This window comes from Trichosurus vulpecula, chromosome 9 (assembly GCF_011100635.1).
Source record: "Trichosurus vulpecula isolate mTriVul1 chromosome 9, mTriVul1.pri, whole genome shotgun sequence".
NCBI lineage: Eukaryota > Metazoa > Chordata > Mammalia > Diprotodontia > Phalangeridae > Trichosurus > Trichosurus vulpecula.
The window spans coordinates 173,145,658-173,167,801 of NC_050581.1; the positions used below are offsets into that span (position 1 = coordinate 173,145,658).

Below are 22,144 nucleotides of genomic sequence, written 5' to 3' on the forward strand. Positions count from 1 at the left end.
CACCTCCTAGAACCCTAACTCCTTTCCTATGGTCAATACCACCTGCAACTGGTGCCTTTACTTATGACCCCTTCCTCTAAAAGCGCGTTAATTCTTGGCAGCTAGAAGCGGGGTTCGAACCCGTATCTATCCGCTTCCAAGAGCAGGTACCCTAGCCACCATTCCCTCCCGGCCTCTCCGGGTTAAGAAGCGCGAATCACCGGGGAGGGCGGAGCCCGCATTCGAAGCCCCGCCCCGGATGACTGCGGCTGGAGGACAGGTTGGGGGTGGGTAGGTGAGTGGGTGGAGGACGGAGCGGAGGGAGGCCGCACGTTCCAGGCTCCGCCCCCTGCCTCCTGCCCTTTGCCCCCTGCCCTTACGCTTTTCCGTCTTCGCGCCTGCGCCCTGCAGTTTTCCGTCCTGGCCTCTGTCCCCCTCTCCGCCACCTCCTCCTCCCGCCGCGGAACCGCGCCGGGGCGGGAGGGGCTGCCGCGGTGCCCTGTGGGAAGAGGGGGAGAAACAATATGGCGGATGGCGAGGAGCCGTAAGTATCAGGGATCGCCGAAAGAGCCGGGCCGGGAGGGAGGGAGGGAGCGAGCGAGCGGCGCCGCCGACCCCCGGGCCTCCCCCGACTCTTCCCCCGCTGCCCTCCCCCTCGCGGTGCCCGGTGCGCGGCGGAGGAACGCTGACCCTTCTTTTATTCTCTCTTTCTTTTAGGGAGAAGAAAAGAAGGAGAGTAGAGGAGCTGCTGGCGGAGAAGTTAGTGCTGCCGGGGGCGGGGCGGGCAGGGCCGGGCCCGGGAGGCGGGGGGCCCGGGGTCCCCGCCCTGCCCCCGCCGCCCGCGGGCGCGCCAGCCAGCCCCGCCCCCAGGCACCCCCCTGCTGCCCCCTTCCCTGCACCCCCATCTCTGCCCCACCCTTGCCGCCTCCCATCCCCCCCTCTTCATTCCCTCCTTCCCTTCTCCCCTCTATTGTTCTCCGCCCCTCTCCTGCATCCCTATCCCTGCTCACCCGCAGCCCCTTCGCTGCTTCCCGTCTCCCTCCTCATCCGCCTCCCCTTCTCTCAATCCCCCTCTGACATCTCTTCCCCTGCCCCCTCCCAAATCCTCCTCCCCTCGTCTCTGTCTTTTCCCCCTCCTCGCTCTGTGCCCCTCCCCCTTGCCCCCCATCCCTGACCCTCCGCAGCCCCATTGCGGTCTGTAGTCCTCTTCCTCGTCCTCCTCCCCTCCCTATTCTCCCCCTCCTCTTTTATGCTCCCCTCCTTCCGTCTGCTCCCCCTCCTCCCCTCTTGCTTTTCTCCTCCCCGCTGCCCTTGTCCTCCCCTCTCCTCCTCCACTAACCAGACCCTCAGCATCTCTCCTCTCCATCCTTCCCTCCTTCCCTGCATGCCAAACTCCCTATCCTAAGGACCTTTGGGTTGGGGGAGGAAGAGCTTGTTCTGAGTCCGTGCAGCCATTCTGTGTGGTCACCTCCGGGAAGGACCTTAGAGGTCGCCCGGGCCAGGCCCCTCTTAGAGAAGGGCGCTGTGCACCCTGGAGGGGCTGGCCGGCCGGACCTGCTGCGTCTCTTTGTTCACCTCTTTCCTTCTGCCTCTTCCCCAACTAAAAACGCTTTGCTTTAGCTCAGGTCGTGGGGCCTGGCACCCGGAGGATATCTGCCTTAGGGTCTGGGGTTCATAGATTTAGAGCTGGAAAGATCTTAGAAGGTCGTCCTGCCCCGTCTCCTCATTTTACCAAATCGGACGAGGGAGACTCAGCTGGGCAATGACTGCTGCACTTGTCACTGATTCTGTCACTCCTCCTAAGAGATAAGGAAACAAACACCAAAAATAATGAGTCCTTACTCTCAAGAAGCTTATGTTCTATTTGGGGGAAAGAGCATATGCAAAGATAAGTAGATACAAAATATATACAAGGTAGTTTGGGATCAGGGGTGGCAGTGCAGGAATAGCTGTGAGGATCAGGATATGCTTCCAGGGGTCATTTAGGGAAAACTTCTTTTATCGATGAGTCACCCGAGACTCAGGTTAAATGATTTGCCCAAGGTCACATGGGTAAAGTCTTTCAACTAAAAATCCAACGTGCTTTCCAGTTATACTTGGCTGCATCCTAGTTTCAAATTCACAGAGCTGTAAGGGACCTAAGAGGTCGTTTAGGCTCACCCTTTCCTCTTAGAGGTGTAAGGTGGTTGAAGCTCACTGTAGGGAAATGACTTGTCCAAGGTCATACAAATAGTTATTGGCCAACCCGAGACCTGTATCAATATGCAGATATCTTCCCCCTCTCCAGTTGTCAAGACTTCCAAACCTATTAAAATTGGAAGTTTGATTTTTTTTAACTTTTAACAAAATACAAAGTAAAATATAGTTTAAAAAGGTTTTTGAAAATATCTGGCTACTAAAGTAAGGTAAATGGTTTGATTTTTTTCCCTTTAGAATACACACCCTGTTTCTTAATTAAGTAGCAATAACTTAATTAAGTAGCAATGAAGTAATTTGCAATTCTAAACAATAGATTTTTTTTAAACCAACTGTGTGATTGTCCTTTTGTGGAAAGGATGGAGAAACTGGGTGTAGTTGTGAGATACCTCACCTAATACCAGCTACAAACTTATCTCTCTTTCTCTTCATCAAACCTTGTGAGTTTAAATAATTAAAGATATTAGATAATTAATCTAAATATTTAAATAATTATCTAAATAATTAAAGATATAGTTAAGCCTTTACATTTTTATTTAAAAACACCAAAATTCAAAGTTTTCCTTTATCCATCTTGTATGTGTAGAAGTAGTTCATACATTTGGAAACAAGGTTGTAAGAATGTTAAAAAAACAACAAAACAGCAACCTATCATTCGTGGGCTGGGAAAGCAGTCTTTAGTGACAGTGACCATCAGTGATGGAATTTGAAGCCTTTTTGAATGAATTCTTCTCTGTGTTTAGTGGTGACAGGAAATTAATACATGGATGTATTCAGCGATTGGATTTTTATTTTTTAATTTTTGGTTGCTATTGTGGAGAAGTCTCTCCCTGTATGTCAGGTCCACAACTTCTTTTTGAATTAAAATATGAGAGTTTCCTGGGACCCTGAGAGCTTCAGTGAATTCATGGTCACACAGTTACTGTTTAAGAAGTAGGATTCAAACCTAGGTATTCCTGACTCATACATCATCACGTTGACTTAAGTTGCTGTTAAAAAATGGAGTTTAATATTTTTTTTCAGTGAAAATATTATGCTGATTATTTTTGAAGCTATTTTAAAAAATGAAAGTACTCATACCTTTAAAGGTTACATCAATTATTCCATTGTGATTTCAGGCATCATTGTGAATTTAGTTTTTTATTTTAAAAAATTTGTCATTTCTTGAGGTAATTAATTCAAGCAAATTGGAAAAGCTTACAAAATGCCCCCTTTGTCAAGACTACGAGAATTGGTTTTCTTGACAGCCTAAAGGCTAAACTTGATTCTTTATATTGCTCTACAGGATTTAAGAAAAATCAAGGCTTATTGTGGACTGATTTTTAAAATGCCTGATCATAAACTTCATTAACATAGTTTCAAATAATGAGGATATGGACATGCTGTAGGAGTATTTCATAGAATGAAATGGAAGTAGGAACAGAGTCTTTGTAAGACATTTCTAAACTTTTAATGAACTGAGTAGCTTAGAAAAATTTTGAAAGTATCACGTGTTCTTGGAATATATTTTTGTAGTAATTGGGCAGATTGTTTTCCTGCAATGTAAAAAAAAAATCACATAAATAGCTGTAGGTAGAGTTTTTTTTTATACAGATGTTTTTGCAGCTCAATTTACTGTGTTCTATGCAGAATGGCTGTTGATGGTGGGTGTGGGGACACTGGAGACTGGGACGGTCGCTGGAACCATGTAAAGAAGTTCCTCGAGCGATCTGGACCATTCACACACCCTGATTTCGAACCAAGCACTGAAGTGAGAAGTATTTATTTTAAATAACTCCTCTTGTAGTTCTGTTTCAAAATCATAACAAAACAATACCTGTTTTACTTGTTCTCTGATTTAGGAGTGATACTAATCACCATGTTTAGAGAAAACTTAAAATCTTTAATCTTAATCTTTAACTATTAAAAAGCCGAATACTTGCAACTAATTTTAAGAATGTATATGTATATGTGTACACACACACACACACACACACACACACACACACCCACCCCTACCTCCCCCCCCCCCCCCTTAAATTGTCAGTTTCATCCTTCTGTTGCTGTATCAATTGAAAACATTTTTTGGAGAGCTTATTTATTCATTCAAAATCTAGCAATAGATCATTTAGGATTCCAGTGAAAATAGCCATTGATCATTTAACATGTCACTTTTATAATATTGAGTATTTACTTGGAACATACACTCCCATTGAGCACAGAGTAACTCTAAATCATGTAATCATCATTTACAAATCATGTAAATCAGTACTTTGCACATAGACATTTAAATATTTTGAATTGAAATGTAATTTGGACTCAGAATCATAGAATTTTTAGAACTGGAAGAGAAGTGACTTGAAATAATTTTTTTCTACCTGTGATTTTTTCCTCTCACTGCTATTTGTTTCACAGTATGATAGGGGAGAAAAATGGGGACCACTTGTGTATATTTGTATTTGTTAAGATTTTTTTTTAAATTTTGAGAGAGAAGTATGTTCATAAAAACAATGCAAATTTGAATTTCTCTTTCTCCAACTGTTGACAGTTCAAAGAAAGGTAGAACCAATATTTGTTCACATTTTTTTCTTAAGTGTTGGAGAATGTGTCTTTCTATTTAATTTTCTGTTTAATGTATTTGTTATCATGGGGTTTATTTATTTTTTAATGTTTTGCTACCGGATAATTGTATTTCAAGTAACAGGGATTTCCTGCCTTTTTTAATTATAATTTCCAGATAATACCGTAGCCAATTTTTACACAGGCTCACCTTTTAGAACTCATCATTATTACTATTATTATTGTTAATAGGCTTGTCTTTTCTCTAATATTGCCTCCAACTCTTGTCAAGTGTTGGTTTTGTGTTTCTACATTTGAAAAAATAACTTTCAGCTTCAGAATTTACTTTAAAACGTTGAAGGCTTATTAAATACTTAATGAGAGAGAAGCAGTATGGCCTGATGGGGATGGAACAGTGGTCTAGAAGCCAGGAATATTTTGGTTCAAGCCTGCCCCTGAGAGCTTCTGCTGGGTGACCTGCTTCCAGTCAGTTAAGCTCTCAGTGCTCTAGGCTAATCTTAAGGATGTAATTTGCAGAGGTGACCTGCTTTGGTAGAGGACATTTCTTCACCCAGGAGTGACCTGCCAGTGAAATCACAGGTCCTGTTCCTGTCCCTGTCCCTATTGAGGATTCTTGGGATATTTTTTGTGTCCATTAAATTGTTAAATTTCACATATGATAAACATGCTACCTTCCCTACTTCTGCATTAAAAGAAAGCAAGCCTAACTTAGGAACATTTTTTCACTTTATCAGACTTGAATAGGGAAAATTAAAATACCTTTTTAAAAAATTTCATCAATGAAAAATAAAAAAAAGAAACTGAAAGAAAATCAGAAAAAAATTGAAGGTTTAGAATTTAAGTTTTAACTAGTGAATGAACACATCTAAACTTAAATATGTATGTGTGCTTTTACAAAACCCTACATTTTAATTTTCACAAACATAAGATTATTAAGATTTTATGAGACTTTCATTTGATGCCTTTCGTGGTATGCAAATTTTACCTTACATCTCCATATTGTAATGTACTTTTCTATTCTTTACAGTCTCTTCAGTTTTTGTTAGATACTTGTAAAGTGCTAGTCATTGGAGCAGGAGGATTAGGATGTGAACTCCTGAAAAATCTGGTAATGAATTGATTTTCTTTATTTTTCTGAGAGAACTTAAACCTTTCCCCCATTTCTAATCCCAGGAACTTTATCGCATTTGCTGATCATTTTTCCTTTTTCCTTTGTTAGATGAATTCAGCTGTTTAAATTTTAGGAGGTTATTAAAATATGTGTCAGAAACTTTAGTTACATTTGAACTCTTAAGTATCCCCTCCTCAAAGTCAATAAATATGAGTATCAAATAGCATTTCTTGGTTATAGTTTCCTTAGTGCTGTACCAACCAAACTCTGGATTTACTTTGGCAAAGGCATGTTCTGGTGTCAGTGAAATTTTTGCTCAACTAGGGGTGGCAGGGTCAGACATTAGAATTTTTAAAAAATGTTGAGAACATGGATAGGCTGTAATCTACATTACCAGAGGAAATACTCACATTGGTGACTTTGTAGATCCCCTGGTGTGTTGAGAGGGCAAAGTCTTCTTGAATCAGGAATGCCAACGCCCCTTTTAGTGTTCTGGAAGAATTGCATTTTAATAAATTCTTTCTCGATGAAGAGTGCTGTTTAGTGAAGCTTTTAACTGTGTGTCTTGTCTAGTGACCAGTAGTAACAATGATTTTTATTAACATAAAAGCAGAAGTTTACTAGTTCCTGTCAGCCTGTTTTCCTGAAGAGTTTGTGGTTGTGATTCATTAACCTTTCTTGCTGCAAGGTCTGTGTGGGATGCAGAGTGGAGGAAGTGGATAGTGAGGGTAGAGAAGGAATTAGATAGCAGAGGGACGTATAAATATGTATTTACTTACAGCAGCATTTTATTAGCCATAAACCTTAAACTCATCTTTAAAGAGAATTTCAAAAATGCAATTAATTGTACATTTCTTATGTGCTCATTACTGAGTAGTCACTGTGAACAGTTCAAACAAATACTCCTTGGTGTCCAGCCTTCAAGGGACTTAACGTTATCTTTAGGAAGATTAGACACATTTGAAATGAGTCACAGCTAGAAATAGCATACAGTTAGTTGCCAGAGGGGCAGCACATCAGTATAGACAAAGTATCATAGGATGTCAGAGAGGTCAATGTGTGTGTTCTAGCAGGAGTTAGGCAAAACTTTACTTATGGAAGAAAAAAGATTTGCAGTGTGATTCTTGAAGGCCAGGTAGGATTTCATTCATACTCTGTACTCTCAAGAAGCTGTTATTTGCAAGTACAGAGTTGTGAAAACTATACATTCTGATACACATTCATTCAGTGATAATCAACCAATATTTCTTTGGAATACTAATTATAATTTAAGGAAACTTCATTTATATGTGTGGAAGTTCATGAAACGGGAATTTTACCTATATAATAATTTGAGTAGTTTTAACAACCTCAGTACTAGTCAGCCTGTACCATTTTATGTGTACGAGTAAGCTTTTCAAATGGGAAAATTCAATTTTGTTTTTTGAAAAATTTTCTTTTCTACAAATTTTGCTTTTTAGAGATAATCATATAAAATACTAACAAGATTTCTGTTCTGTTTATTAACTTCATTTAAAACGAAAGGTTAGAATGAGGATTGTAGCATTTCTCTGTTTTAAATAAAATGTTTAAATGATTTATTGTGATCACTTAAACATATTGGTCCACATTACTAAAGATAGACATTTTCAATGAAGTGTCACTCTTGGGAAAAGTTCTTTCATCTGGAAGCCGGGACAGAACCTTCTGCCTGATTAAAAACTGAAACTTTGAAATTTAGCTTGATTTACGTAAAACGTGGAGCAGGACTTATTTTTGTAGCATTATGCAAAAAGACTGACTAGAAATCTTGCCTTTCCATAGAGGTGGACAGCCATGAGCTTTACCTAAATCTGCAGGCAGATGCAAAAGGAATTGTACTTCAGAAGTAGAAAGTTGCTACTCATCTTCACAAGGCCAAATATCCCGTCAAGAAGGATTTTTAAAAAGATGACTTTATGATGTGAATAGAGACTTTGTTTTAAAACAGATTTGATCAGTGAGGTTTCCGGATTATGGCCCTTAAATTTGGGATGCTGGTTACTATATTTAGAACTAGATAGTTAATATTAGGACTTTTAGTCATGTATGAAAATTTATATATCTTGCTGAAAGCTGTTAGGATCCTCTATCATTGGACAGAACTTGCAATCTTAACCAGAATTTATTACTGCTGAGGCAGAATTGGTAGTATTATGATGGCTAGTCACTGCAGAGTGGGAGAGAAATCTTTCCTTTGGATAAGAGTCAGGCAATCCCCCACTGTTCTATTTACTTGGATTTTTTTTTATTCCTACAGGCATTGTCTGGTTTTAGACAAATTCATGTAATAGACATGGACACCATAGATGTTTCCAACCTAAATAGGCAGTTTTTGTTTAGGTAAGTGTCCTAAATCATTTATTTCTTAGGACTCATGCTATTTTATAAACTTTTATTAATAGGTTTAATTTCAGTGATTCTTTTAAAAATAAATTGAGGTATGGATAATGATACTTTTTTCTATAAAAATACTTTGGATTACAGCTTAAAACTTTACAGGAAAAAAAAAACACTTTCAGGGTGATATTCTACTGAAAATAGAGTGAATACATATGAACAAATCTGTCTCAGTAACGAACTGTCCGTCTGTGCAGATTTGTGAAGTCTTGGCCTGATAGGTTAGATACATCAATATGCAATTGTAGCAGTGGTAGCTGTGATAATTTTCCAGCTGCAGTTTGGAAATTCATTGCACTTCAAACCGTAAATCCTACTGAGCCTTTGCCAGATACTAAATGAGATGTAAAGTTGAGATAAAACATATTTCCTGCAATTAGGAAGGAGCTTTATAGTCTAGTAGATGTGACTCACCTACATGTAATGACCATGCAATGGAAGTGATGATATATGCATTACTAAAGTGGAGAAAGCACCACTGCAGCAGGGTCTGGGTACTGTGTGAGGTTAGTGCTTTTGAGGAGGGCTTCCCGGAACAGGTGGTGTCAGGCGTTAAAGGAGAAAAGGAATCATTTGTTTAGGAGGGGAGAGCATGGAGAGGTGGTGATGGTAATTATCTGGATCAGAAGTTTTGAGCCCTGTACAGTGATGGTAGGGATGTGAAGTTGTAAAACAGTTTGAGACTTTTAGCTAAGTGGAGCCTGGAAAATGAGGATGAAAGAACACGAGAAGACCTGATTGAGATGAGGAGTGGTTTTAACCAGTTCATTAGGAAAGCATGAAAAGGAACAGCTGAGTGGTTGGAGGAGAGACAGCTGTGAAAGGCTGACTGGTAGTGCTCTCAGAACAAAGAAGCCAATGAAGAGAATTTCTGGGCAGAGGCCTGTGGGCTATATTTTGACCTGAAGTGAACAAGTGTACCTTGTGGTTCAGAAAGAAAAGGACCTTGCCTCTCCAGTGATTAAGATCGCTGAAACGATTACGTGTGGAAAAAGTGAGGGTCTTATTAAGGAAGGTCATTGACTCAGAAGATCAAGCTAGCTGGCTGGCTTCGAGGATGAAACAGGGAAGGGCTGAGTGGGACTGAGTAAGAAATAGCTAAGTCAGTTTAAGACCTGGTTGAGACCATTTAGGTAACAGCCTATTTTTCTCTTGTGTCGTTTATATCTTAAGGTTGCTTTATGGTTTTTTTCAACCAATCAAATCCTTGTTCAGCAACTACTATGTAAGAGGCAGTATGTAAAATTGATTAATGAAGAATAGGTTGTATACCTTTGCTCAGTACTCAGGCGAAGGGAAAGGGGAAAACTCATTTATTCTCAGGAGTAGACCTGGGTAACAGCAGTAGAAAGTTGCTTGGACAAGCAGAATCTACCAGTTTGATGACTTTTTGTTTGGAGGCTGCCCGGAAGGCCATATTTTGGCATAGTCATTAGAAGTCTGTCAGAATTTGGATTACAGTATTGTTAGTTGTGAGTAAGCATTTTTTTTTATCACATCGTAGATTAATACTTTGGTTTAGAAAATATATTTAGTTAGAATATTGGCTTTGTTGACAAAGAAAGATAATGACAAGCCTTTCTATTGTAAATCTTTAAGAAACACTAATTGGCAAGTTGAAAACAGTTTTTAATGAGGACAAATAACAGTGAAAATTAATGTTACATATAAAAATATACCGATCTTTTCTATGGAAGAAAGTTTTTAGTTACTAGAAGTGACATTTCCTATGCATCACACTTGTTTTAAGACTTTCTATTCTTTTCAACACCTCTGTAATTTTAAGAATTTCAAATATACCTTTATGATTGCATTGTAATAATATATGAAGTCATCGGTCCTCTTGGAAAACGAGAGATGAACAACAACAATGTAATGCCTTAGAAATGGTTACTCAACCTTTAGAATCTCTTTAGAGACTAATACTTTTCCTAGTCTATTTACAATCCACATAAACTATGGAAGAGAAGCTAAGTACCCTAGCGACCATTCTAGTCCAGTCTTGTCATTTCACAGATCAGCAGCTGAGGCCCACAGGGTGAAAGTGACTTGAATCACCTCTTTGCATTCATAGAATGTACTATAACATATCTCTTGAGATCTCAGTTCTAAGATATTCCTGACCAAGGGATTGGTTGGACCTCTAGGAACTGGCTTAAGGTTGGAAGTCTGGTAAGGGAATCTTTTGGTTTTTCTCCCATTCTTTGAAGTTGTTTGAGTTGAAGGACAATAGCACACAGCACTTTTTGCCCTGGAGGTGGATAGAATTTCATATAGCTGTAGTACCTCAAAAAGTGTAGCATTTTCTATATATTCTGTCATAAGAACTTGTTATTGGTCTTGTCACCCTAGTCATTTTTGTGGAGGAGCAGAAACAGCATAATAAGATTATGTCAATGGAGTGATAATTAGAATCCTACAGGTGTATGTATCATAGTGAACATTCATGTGTCTGCTGTCCTTTCTATGGGGAAGGTACAAGAGGCTAATGATGACAGTGACAGCATTGACTAGCATTCATATGGCACTTGGAGGTTTGCAAAGCATGTGCCAAATGGGATCTCATCTTATCCTTGCAGCCACCCTGGGAGATGGGTGCCAGGATTATGCCCATAGAAAACAGGGAACTGAGGTACCCAGAGGCCATTAAGAGCCAGAGATTCAGCTGTCCTTAAATAAAGGTAGCCCCCACAACCCTGGAGGAAGAGGGGCCTGAGGAGTTGGACTACAGTGTCAGAGGCAGGGAAAACCATGGGACCAGCAGTGGAGCATCACCTTTGCTTGGAAGCACAGGATGTGCTAAGATGGAAAGCCAGGGGTTGTGGTCAGAAGCTTTCAGACTGCAGGCAGGAGAAACCGCTGAGAGCTGGGGAGACTGATCTCACTTCAGCTCATGGCATTCTCACTTCATTGCTGTGACATTAATATATTTTTCACAGTACTCACTGTGGCTGAAATCCTGTTGGAATGGAAAGCATTAAATGACAAGACAGCACAGTGTAGTTGTTGGCAGATCAGGCTTTGGAAAATCTGAGTTTAGGGCCTGCCTCTGACACTTATTAACTGTGTGACTCTCGGCAAGTCAGTAACACTTGGAATTGTAGAGAGCTACAGATGGACATCATCCCTGGGGAGTTCCTCACACCAAGGACATCATTGCCCTTGGCTTCAAAGCAGGGGGTGGGGAGTATGGCAGTGGCAATCCAATTATTTACTGGTGTGTTTGAGAATTTAAATAGATCCTCTAGAAGAGTTTTCATCTCTACACAATCATCGTGACTTATTTGAACTTTTTAAATGGTGTATTTTTCCAGGCCTAAGGATGTCGGAAGATCCAAAGCTGAAGTTGCTGCAGAATTCCTAAATGACAGGATCCCTAATTGTGCTGTAGTTCCGTATCCTTTTTGCTGTGAAATAGTCTCTTGATGAATTTATTTTAAACTCAAATGGTTTGTTAGATGCCATCTTTTCTAAGAATCTTGACCTTTGTATAAGTTGACAGAATTAAAAAAAAAACATTACTATTGGTAAAAACCCTGGAATGGAGTGGGAAAATGGGATGGGCCTCTTCTGATGCCCTCCTTGGATGTTTTATCTTGGTTATCAGGTGGCCTTCAGTTCTGGAAGGCTCTGCCACTGGAGCATAAGCTCTACTGTTCCTGTTAGACTGTCACTATAGGCTTGGAGGCAGAGCTTGGGGATAAGCTCATTACCCGAAGGCTGCCCTTGAGAAGATAATCGTGTTTGGCTGGTAATTCCTGAGGCCTTTCTGCTAAGAGAGGTGGCATCTGTCCTCACACAGATAAAATCACAAATCTTTGATGTAAATAAATTGTAAAATCTTACAAGTGACATACATCCTGGGGAAGAAATTTTTTTAAGAGTATTCAAGAAGAGTATATCTAGACCTGTTATGTTTTCATCCAGGATTCCTTTCATATGTGTGTGTAGTCTCATAAAGATTTTTGTAGAGATGAGAAGGTATACAGATCATTTGCCGATGTCTTATAGATTTCCCTTAATACATACATATATAAAAATACCACCCATTATCTTTTCCATTCTTTGACCTCTTCCCCTCTTTGAGATAACTTAAAAATGCCCATTTTATTGCCTTTGAGGCACATTTGGCTCCTCCAGAGTTAATTTGCTTTCTGGCTGGTGTATCTGGTCAGAAGGCTTCATTCTCTCTAGTATCATTTTGTTTTGTTTTTGTTCATGGTTATGATGACCAGTGCCTTTGGGTTTCCTTCTTGAAAAAAGCATTTATGATGTAACACTGTAAAATTTCTGAGGAATCTCTACCAATCTTTGCTACTTTTCATTTTTAAAATCTAGGACCAATTTACTATCATGTTAATGCATTTTTATGCCATACTCTCCTAGCACCTTCCCTTAAAATGGGAAAAAAATTAAGAAAAGCCTCATAATATAGTGATGGGGACTCACAGAGTGTGTAATTGGAACTTTAGTTGCTCACTTCTGTCAAGAGGAAGGAAGTGTGCTACTGAAGATCCTTATTTTAGAACTAGAAGGAACCTCAGAGGTACATGCCCTCAGTTGTGACTTGCCCAAGATCACATAGGTGTGAGATCATAGGATCATAAATTTAGAGACAGAAGGAGATTGAGAGCTCATCTAGGTACATTCCACACACACACCCCTCCCCCTGCCCCCCTCCCCCCGGCCCAAGTTTTCTTGACAAGGACACTTGGGTCTAGAGTGATAGAGCCTGAAGTAACAGGGACTAACAAGTGATGGAGCTAAGTCTAGGACTTCTGATTCTGAATCCAGATGTCTTGTCTTTGCATCACCTGATGATGAATTATATGGTGTCTTGTAATGTCTCATCTTTCTCTTGAGTTGCTATTCTTTGCTTTTTGAATATTTTATATATTTCTATCTTTCCACAAAACTTGAGCTCCCTATGGCGGGTATGGGGTCCTGACTTTGTCAGATCCATAACACTTAGCATAGTTCCTTACGCTGGCCCAAAGATACTCATTAAATATTTGTTTAGGTCAGGAGTGGGAACCCTGTGGCCTCAAGGTCCCATGTGACCCCTTGACTCAATCCAAACTTCATAGAGCAAATCCTCTTAATAAAAGGATTTATTCTGTAAAACTTGGACTCAGTCAAAAGGCCTCATCCAAGGACCTAGAAGGCCATGTGTGGCCTTGAGGCCGCAGGTGCCCCACCCCTGGTTTAGGTGATCTCACATCCTATATAGTGTGTTCTTCATGTAATTTTTCTGCTGGATGTAAGAGTTCTTTAGATCAGCCCATTCATATACCTTCTTTTAGGATTGGGCTGGTCTGGCCCTGTCGCAAAAAGCCAGGAAATGAACTGTCCTCAGTGAGTGATCCTGAGTATCCTGGCCCTAGTTCCAGAGTACTTTCACAGCCTGCAGTGATGATAGCAGGGAACATTTTGATGCTCAAGATTTGAGAACAAGGTAAAAGATTATAAATACTTTGAGGTATGGTAACGAGTCTTTTGGTCATCAGAGTTTGAATCAGTCTTGATAATGCTCTTTGTTCTGGAGGTTTTTCAGTGGCTCTGGGCCATAAGTAACCAAGTTTTGATCATCATTGAAGAGAAAGTTTGGAAAATAGTCTCTTATAATAGGAAAGCTTTTCCTTTTTTTTTTCTGTTGCCTCTGCCTTTAACCTGTTGCATTTGATGTGATTTCTTTTGCCTTTTAGTGTTTTTTTAAAAAATGTTATTATAGTCTATATTCTTCTCCTGGTTTTGTTCTAGACTGAATCATTTTACATAAATCTTCCCATGTGTCTCTGAATTCATCATATTTGTTATTCTCTGCTGCACAGTAATATTCCTTTACATTCATAAATCACAATTTGTTCAGCTTTTCCTCATTTGATCTATATACTTTGTTTCTATTGCTACCATGATTATTTTGGTATAAGTGGGACTTTTCTTTTGTTATCATTGTCCTTGGGGTCTCTGCCTGGTAGTAGGATCTCTGAATCACAATCTGTTGAGTAACTTTTCTCAAATAATCACAAATTAGCCTCTAGAATTGTCAGCTACTTCTCACCCCACTAAAAGTGAATTACTGTGCCTTTCTTCCTATAGCCTTTCCAGTAAAGATGGTTTCGTTTTCTGTTGTCTTTGCTAATTTGATTGGTTTGAGATGATATCCGGATTGTTTTCATTTTTGTTCTATATCTTTATTAGTAATTTGGAACATTTTTGCATATAGTTGCTGAATAGAGGCTTCCTTTCCAGCAATAAGGAAGTGATAGTCTTTTTGTTCTTTGCCCTGGTCAGACCATTTCCAGAATATTAATGTTCAGTTGTGGGCACCACATTTCATTGACAAACTGAAAAGTGTCTGGGGAAGGTCAGGCAGGATGGTGATGAGCTTGAAACATGTTTCTTAAGAGAATCAGTTAAAGGAGCTATTATGTTTAGCCTGAATAGGAACTGTCTCCTGGGACATGAGGAGCTTTCCTATAGAAATGGAAGGACTTAGAGCAACATATGGGAATTGTGAAGAGGCACATTGAAGATCGAGGTAAGGAGAACCTTCCCACCAGAGCTATTCAGAAAGATAATGGAAGTTCTTTAAACAGTCTTGATATCACTTGTCAGGTATGTTATAGGTAGGATTATTGTTCAGGTATAGTTTGGACAAATGGTCATTGAGGTCTCTTCCCACTCAAATTCTGTGGTTCCGTAATTGTATTTATTTTGAAAAATTTCCAAATCATTTGACCGCTTACCTATTGCAGAATGGTTCCTGTCCTTAGGAATTTGTGCCAATTCCCTCTTTATTTTGTCTATATTTATATTTTAATATATATTTATATAGACTTATTAGGCATACTTGATGCCTTTCCAGCAATTTTTGCCATCTTTTCCTTTCCAGCTTTTCCATTGACATCACTAAGTCTCAAGACATCTTATAAACTCTGTTCTACCTTCACAACATCTCTCAAATATGCCTCCTTTCTTCATTGGAAGCATGGCCACTACCTGAGTTCAGGCCCTTATCACCTCTTGACCAGACTGTTGCAATGGACTCCTAAGTGGTCTCTCTGCCTTTTTAGAGTTCTTAGTTTCCTTCAAAGCTCAGCTCAGGAACTACCTGCATTAACCTGTCCTCCTGTGAGTGTTTCCCCTCCCCGCACCCCCCCCCCCAAGTTACATTATATGTGTTCTGTATAAACTTGGGAATCTATGTTGTACATATTGTCTTCCTCAGTAGAATGCAGGTTCTTTGAGGGCAGGAAGTACTTGCTTTTTGTGTTTGTATCCTCAGAACCTGGTGCCCAGTCATTGCTTAATAAATGCTTATTTGATTTATTTTTGATCTTCTTGGTGGTCTTTATGCTTATTTTCAGAATAACTAGTTAACATTTCTCATAATAGCTAGTTTATAAATACTCTTAAGTGAGATGACCACAATCTCCATGAAAAGATGTATTATGTTGCCTTAGGACCCCCAAGAAAACTAAGTGCAGCACAGTGTGATAGAGTGAGGACTGGGTTTAGAGGCAGAGGAAATGGCTTTCAACTCCACTTTGGCGACTACTACCTGTATGACTTTAGGTTTTTTCCTCTCTGAGCCTCAGTTTCTTCCTCAGTAAAATGGGTTTGGATTAGGAGACATCTGAGGTTCCTTACAACTTTAAATCTGTGATTCAAGGAGACCCTTTGAGCCATTCTGTTTTGTTCCAACTTCATTGTCTTTGTTTTCATTCAGAGGGAGAATGTCACTATGGTCAATAAGCTTTCATTCCTCTAGTTGGTAATTTGTTCGTAATTATTGAAAGATCTAAAATTAAGGGTATCTGCTATTAAATGTGTGAAGATGGTGAAGGCACATTATGATTCTTAACTGCCTCTGGCCCTTTTCCCAATGTTTGACCCTGAATGTGGGCTTTTATCTAGACTTTAACCCATTTTGTACCTTTTATAGGTTTCATTGTTTCTGTGGCGAGCATTGTGGTGACAGCCATTTCCTTCCTTCCCTGGGCTGGCTCTAAGACCTCAGACACAGCCTTTGGCTAGAACCATACTTGGGACCTTTCTACCTCGGTAGAACCTGCCAGAGCTTGTGTTCTGCTAGCGTGGCCTGGAGAACCCAGGGTCCCCAAACACCAGAAGGAGCCATTAGTTAAGACAGAATTTTGATGCCATAGCTTAGCAACTCTGAGGTGCTGATAGTAGAAAATCCAGGAAGAGCCAGAAATATTGGCTAAGAAATAGATTTTTTTGGTGGTGATATGTAAAGTATTAGAGCGAAATATGGAAGTTAGAAAAAGATAAGTGCCCTGAAGTATTGGACTGTCTCTTTAGTATTTTCCCAGTGATTAGTATAGAGCTTTACATACATTGGATGTGTAATACTACTATTTGGCTAAAAAAAGAGTGTGTACATGAAAGTAAACTCTTTACCCTTGCCCTCTCTTTTGACATTGCTTGATACTCATGCCTTACACCTTTTAATGGAGAGATTTCCTAACTTAGATAACACTGTTCATTCTTTCTGTTTTCTTAACATTCACACACTCTGCCACCACTTTATGCTATGAGAACATTCTTATGTTGTAATTTTCAGTTCACAGATGTGTTTCCTGGTTTGGCCTTAGGACTAGGGGTAGGATGCAGCTCACATTGATGCTAGGATCCAGGTGTGACAACTCAGAGGTTTACTTATTAAGGTCTTTAAATGGAATCCTTGGATTGCTGTGTCACTCTACTATTGAACCTTGGATGCAGACAAAACCAGTTAATTTTTCTAAAGACTTAAACAGTTGTTAACTTCATAGAACGGGGAAGCAATAACTTGCATGGGGGCAACATCCCATTGAATTGAAATGATTTAAAAGTCTCATTTTTTTTAAAAATTCCTCTTTATCCCAGAGTGATTCCTTGGAGCTCAAGACATGCACGGGCACCCCAGAAGAGGAGAAGCTCTTTGATGAGAGATGATGTTCTCTTAATTTTCTGTTCAGGTGCAGTCAGCACTTCATTGTTTTTTGCCAAAAGCCATTGCAGAACCTCCAGAACAAAAAACAATGACAGGTTGATCCATTCAGTTAGAACTTTGGTGGGGAAAAGGAACCAACTGTATATCTCAGAGTGTTTTTGTCATAACTTTCTGACTTGTTTTTGAATCTTGAGCATCTGAAAGTTCCTTAATATCATTGTTCAGGCTCTATATCCAGAGCCATGAAACTGGATGTCACTGAGGCAGGCCATTTCATTGCTCCTTGGACAGGGTCGGATGAGCCCAGTCCTGAAAAGAGGTATATGAGAGACATGGAGAATTCTCTTACTGAGCATAGAAATGACATGAGGAAACATACAGAACTTGAGATCAAACCAACAGCTCAGTGTGGCTGCACAAGGCATTGTGTAAGTGCTATGGAAGGCATGAGTGTGGAGTACTGTTCTACCCTTAGGAGCTGACAGTCTAGTTGTGGAAGTGGCCTACACATAGGAAAATTTCACATAGCAAGAAAAGAACAGCTCAAGACATGGTAAAAGTGATTATTACAAGTTCTTCTGTAATTCATGGCCTGTGTGAGACAGAAGAGCGCTGACTTTGGAGTCAGAAGACGTGGCATCAGTTCTTGGTTCTGGTCTGTTTTTGGCCATAGGAGGTCATCTCTCCAGATTGGTATTTCTTCATCTGTAAAATCAGAGGAGTTATCCTAGATTCCCACCAAAGTCCAGTCTAGCTCTAAACAGATGATCCTGAATCCAGCAGAAGGAAAGCTGATTCCAGAGTACATTGCTTAGGGAAGTTTTTAGAGAGGAGGTGAGCTCGGTATCTGACAGTGTATCTAGGCAGCATTCTGCTTATGAAATCTCTGTCTCTACTGAGAGCATGAAATTGTTTCATGATTTGTTTTCTTGGACCAAAATTGTTCGTCATAATTAATCTAAGTCTAGCTGCTTTAACAGAACTACTCGACTGATAGATGAAGAATATGTGGTATGGAGTTAAATAGAAAGGCTTTTTACACAGCAGACAATGGAGATGACTCCTTAGTTTCCCCTCCTCCCCAAACCCTAATAGCACCTCATAGTGGCATTAGCTTTTCAACAGTTATTCATATCTAAAGTGTGTAAATAAATGGATATGCTAACTTGTCTGATTTGTCAAATGTCTTATGGTTTTAGTTGCTTTGAATGCTGGTGACTTTAAGGCATAATGAAATTTTGAGTATGTCTATTATTTATATATGTACCTAGACATATATTAGTTCCTTTACTCATATTCAGACATTTCAACAAGATTCAAAATTTTGATGATACTTTCTATAGACGTAAGTTTTCACTTGAAATCTCATAATTTTACAATAAATATTTATTCATTGTCCTAAAGTTAGTTTTTTTCTTTATAGAGATTATTAACTCTTTGAATTAATGATATCTTCTATCTTTTTCTAAACTGGGACATGAACAGCTATTGATGATGTAGCAAGAGAAGAAAAAGTGCTAATGTTTAAAGGTTAAATTTCTCCCTGTTGCATTCAGCAAAACTAAAGTTAAAAGATGGGGTTTTAAAATTGATATTTTTACATATTGATAAAATATGCTGTCCTCCTGTGTAAATTTGAATTATTTACATTTTATAAATGAATGAAAAATCATTAAGTGCATACTAGGTACCCATCAAGGTGCTGTGAGGTGGGGATATAAGTGCGGGCAGGCAGGACTGCCCCAAGGAGTTTATACTTTAACTGGGGAAGGCAACACATAAAGGAATACTAGAAAGGGTTGAGACTTAAAATAACCAGAAAGTGACATCTGAAGGTTTGGTTCTGGACACAACTGTAAACACTCGCGAATAGGAGCCCAGGTTCCTGGGGCAGAGTGCAGGTTCTGGAGGGAGGGGGATGAAGAAGATGGCTTCCTTTTTTTTTTTAAACTAAAACTCCATCATTTTTTCCTAGAATTTCATATCATTGTATGTGGTCTGGATTCCATTATTGCTAGAAGATGGATAAATGGCATGCTGGTAAATGCTTTCATATATTTTCTGGTTTCTCTAAGTTCTTGATAATCTGGCACCAAGAAAATTAGAGTTATCTTTTGTGGTTAAGACTCAGGACTACTTTGCTGCTTAGTTTTGAATTAGTAGTTACAGCTCACTGCTTTGTGGGGAGTAGATTAGTTAGTGGAAGCCTTTCTCATTATGGGTGAAGAAAGTTGTTGAATTATCTGATTGTACCCAGACTTTTCCTCCAAATATGGCTTGCACAAAACCACAGTATTGTCTGTAATTGACCTCTCTCAGTTAACAAAAGGGCATCAGCTTAGAGGGGATCCTGCCTGGCTGCCTCCTTTGACAGGAAGCTGAAGTTAAGTGATGTGTGCAAGGCCACACAGCTAGTAAGTGTAAGCTAGTAAGTCCTAGTCTTCAAACTCAGGTCTTTGTGCTCCACATTCCATGTTCTTCTGTACCATGCTGTCTCCCTATGATAAATCTAATAACTGAGAACAATTATGCAAAAAATGAATTAAATATCCGTATTTTAATTGAAAGAAATGTTTAAAAAAAACCCATGAGCACATATGTGTATTATTAATATGGTAATTTAAATTTTTTTAGTGAATCCTTAGTTCTATTTGTCTTTTTTAGAGAAATTGCACTTCTAAGGGTGAGGCCTGTATTTAATGATAACATATATTCAGACCAGTATGGTAATATCTGATGCCACTTTTGTTAATAAAACGAACTTTAAAACAGCTTCCCTTCCCTTCCCCTCCACCCCCGCATGATGTTACCTTGAAGGTTCTGGGATAATTTTGGCATTAATTCTGTTTTTATAGTTGTTTTATGTTCTTCTAGATATCACTTCTAAATTATGAAGATGGTGTGTTAGATCCAAGTTCCATTATTCCTTTGATAGATGGGGGAACAGAAGGTTTTAAAGGAAATGCTAGGGTAATTCTACCTGGAATGACAGCTTGTATTGAATGTACACTGGAACTTTATCCACCACAGGTAATTTGTTTTATGGACTGCTAGAGAGAATTAAGTTTTAATTAACATGTTTAAAGACCACTAGATATAATTTGGAAAAAGAAATTAACATAGACTAAACATCTTTGTCTTTGTTATACTCATATTATTAACTCATTTTTGTATGCTTGGGTAGGGATTGGGGTGAGCTCATGCTACATGAACAGAATGGGGAACCTGGGAGATAAGAGAGACTAGGTTAGGAATGTCCCATTCAGGGCCTTGGTTTCCTTAAGGGGTTAGATCTTTTGTAATTCTCCCTCAGCATTTGTAGGATACACTCACTAAATCTACTACATGACCTAGGGGCCAGAAGAGCCTATTCTAGGCTGCCTTAAGAAAGGTACAGTGTCCAAAAAGAGAAAGGTGAGGGTCTTTGGATACTCTGCCTTGCTCAGACTGCATTCAGGGGACTGGGTTCAGTTCTGGACAGCACATTTTGAGGAGAACTTAAAGAAGAGGGACCCATAAGATGTTAGAGATTGGGCCATATAAACAGCTGTTAAAACTAAGGAAGTTTAACCTGGAGAGTTGAGGACTTTGTGGGCCTGTGATACAGTTATCTTTAGGTACAGATAGTTCTCACATTATGCAAATGCAACTTTATGTAAAGAATTCTGAAAGAAATCCACATTCCAAAAAACACCTATGTTAACTTCACCGTACAGTACTGTACTCTCTGCTTCTGCCCCTTGGCTCAGCACTCTTCAGCCTCCCAACCTCTCACCATAAAAAAAAAACAAACCCTAAAAAAAAGTGAAAGCAGAATGAAAGGGGGAGACTGCCACCACTGCCAGAACAGGGGCTTGATTTGAGACCTGCTGCACTGAGACTAGTGCATAGAGAGGAGACCTTGCCTCATTCTGCCCACCTGCCCGAATATCCAGTTCTCAACATGTTATCCATCTGTCTACTTGGATACCATTGTCTGTCTCCAGCCTCCACACGTCCTTTAACTTTGTGGTGGCCACTTTCCCTCTGAGAATGTGGCCCCCCTTCCTGCCTGCCTCCCTCCCTTCCTTGCATCTGTGGACCAATTTGAATTACGTAAGATTGCTTTATGTGGACATCTGGGGAAATGGTCCACTTAATGTAAAGTGAGAACTGTCTGTTTTTGAAGGGGCTGTCATATGTTAGAGGCACTAGACTTGTTCTGCTTGGCCCTAGAGGGGTCAGAAGTGGGAGCATGAGAAGAAGTAACAAAGAAGCTATTTTAAATAAATGAGTCAAAAAGTTGTCCACACCAATTGAGGGGGAGAATTGACTTTCTGTCACTGGAAGACTTTAGGCAAACACTTGGTGTTCTGTTGGTGATTTAGTAATTCTTGGTCAGGTACAGGTTGAACCAGGTGTGGCCTGACTGGATTCTGGAGTTCTGTTTGGCCACCAGGATTCTTTTATAGTTCAGTATAACAATGGTTCTGTAGTTGTCCCAGTACTAAGCTGATCCTGTTTGATTCCTTGGGTTCATAGATTGTTGAACTCCGGCTCTGACTGCTTCTTCCTCTTCTGCTCTGACCATACCTGGGTGTCCTTGCTCCAATACTTGCTCCTCTCTTTCCATCCTAATGCATGTGTTACACACTTCAGACCAGCAGTGTGATTATTCTTATGGGAAAAGAATAGTATAGAGAAAGAATAATAGGCTTGCAAGTAATACCGAGTATGTAATCTACTGCTGGATAGAGTATTGGGCTTTGTAGTTTACTAGTTTATTCTAATTAACTTGACTTAGTCCTTGATTCTACTATTTTTTTTATCTACAAGCCCCCCCCCCCCCCCTCCGTTGAGGTGTCCTACTCCAAAACAAGAAGATCCAGTCTCACATTCCCTTCTTATCTGGTTGCAGATTGACCCCTGAATACCTTGAA

At 39.7% G+C, this 22,144-nt stretch overlaps 1 protein-coding gene across 2 annotated transcripts in view; it reads left to right on the forward strand.

Moving 5' to 3' along the window:
- The first annotated feature begins 392 nt into the window (after nt 1-392).
- Nucleotides 393-22,144, forward strand: part of UBA3 (ubiquitin like modifier activating enzyme 3) — a 28,160-nt gene continuing 6,408 nt past the window's right edge. The window contains exons 1-9 of one of the 2 annotated variants that reach the window (XM_036737930.1): nt 401-523; nt 697-738; nt 3,805-3,925; nt 5,762-5,842; nt 8,124-8,206; nt 11,578-11,658; nt 18,527-18,570; nt 19,201-19,265; nt 20,100-20,255. In XM_036737930.1, coding sequence (XP_036593825.1) covers nt 504-523; nt 697-738; nt 3,805-3,925; nt 5,762-5,842; nt 8,124-8,206; nt 11,578-11,658; nt 18,527-18,570; nt 19,201-19,265; nt 20,100-20,255 — 693 coding nt within the window. In that variant the 5' untranslated portion in view covers nt 401-503. Of the gene's footprint in view, nt 524-696; nt 739-3,804; nt 3,926-5,761; nt 5,843-8,123; nt 8,207-11,577; nt 11,659-18,526; nt 18,571-19,200; nt 19,266-20,099; nt 20,256-22,144 lie in introns of both variants that reach the window. The other variant, XM_036737931.1, reaches the window with a different exon arrangement.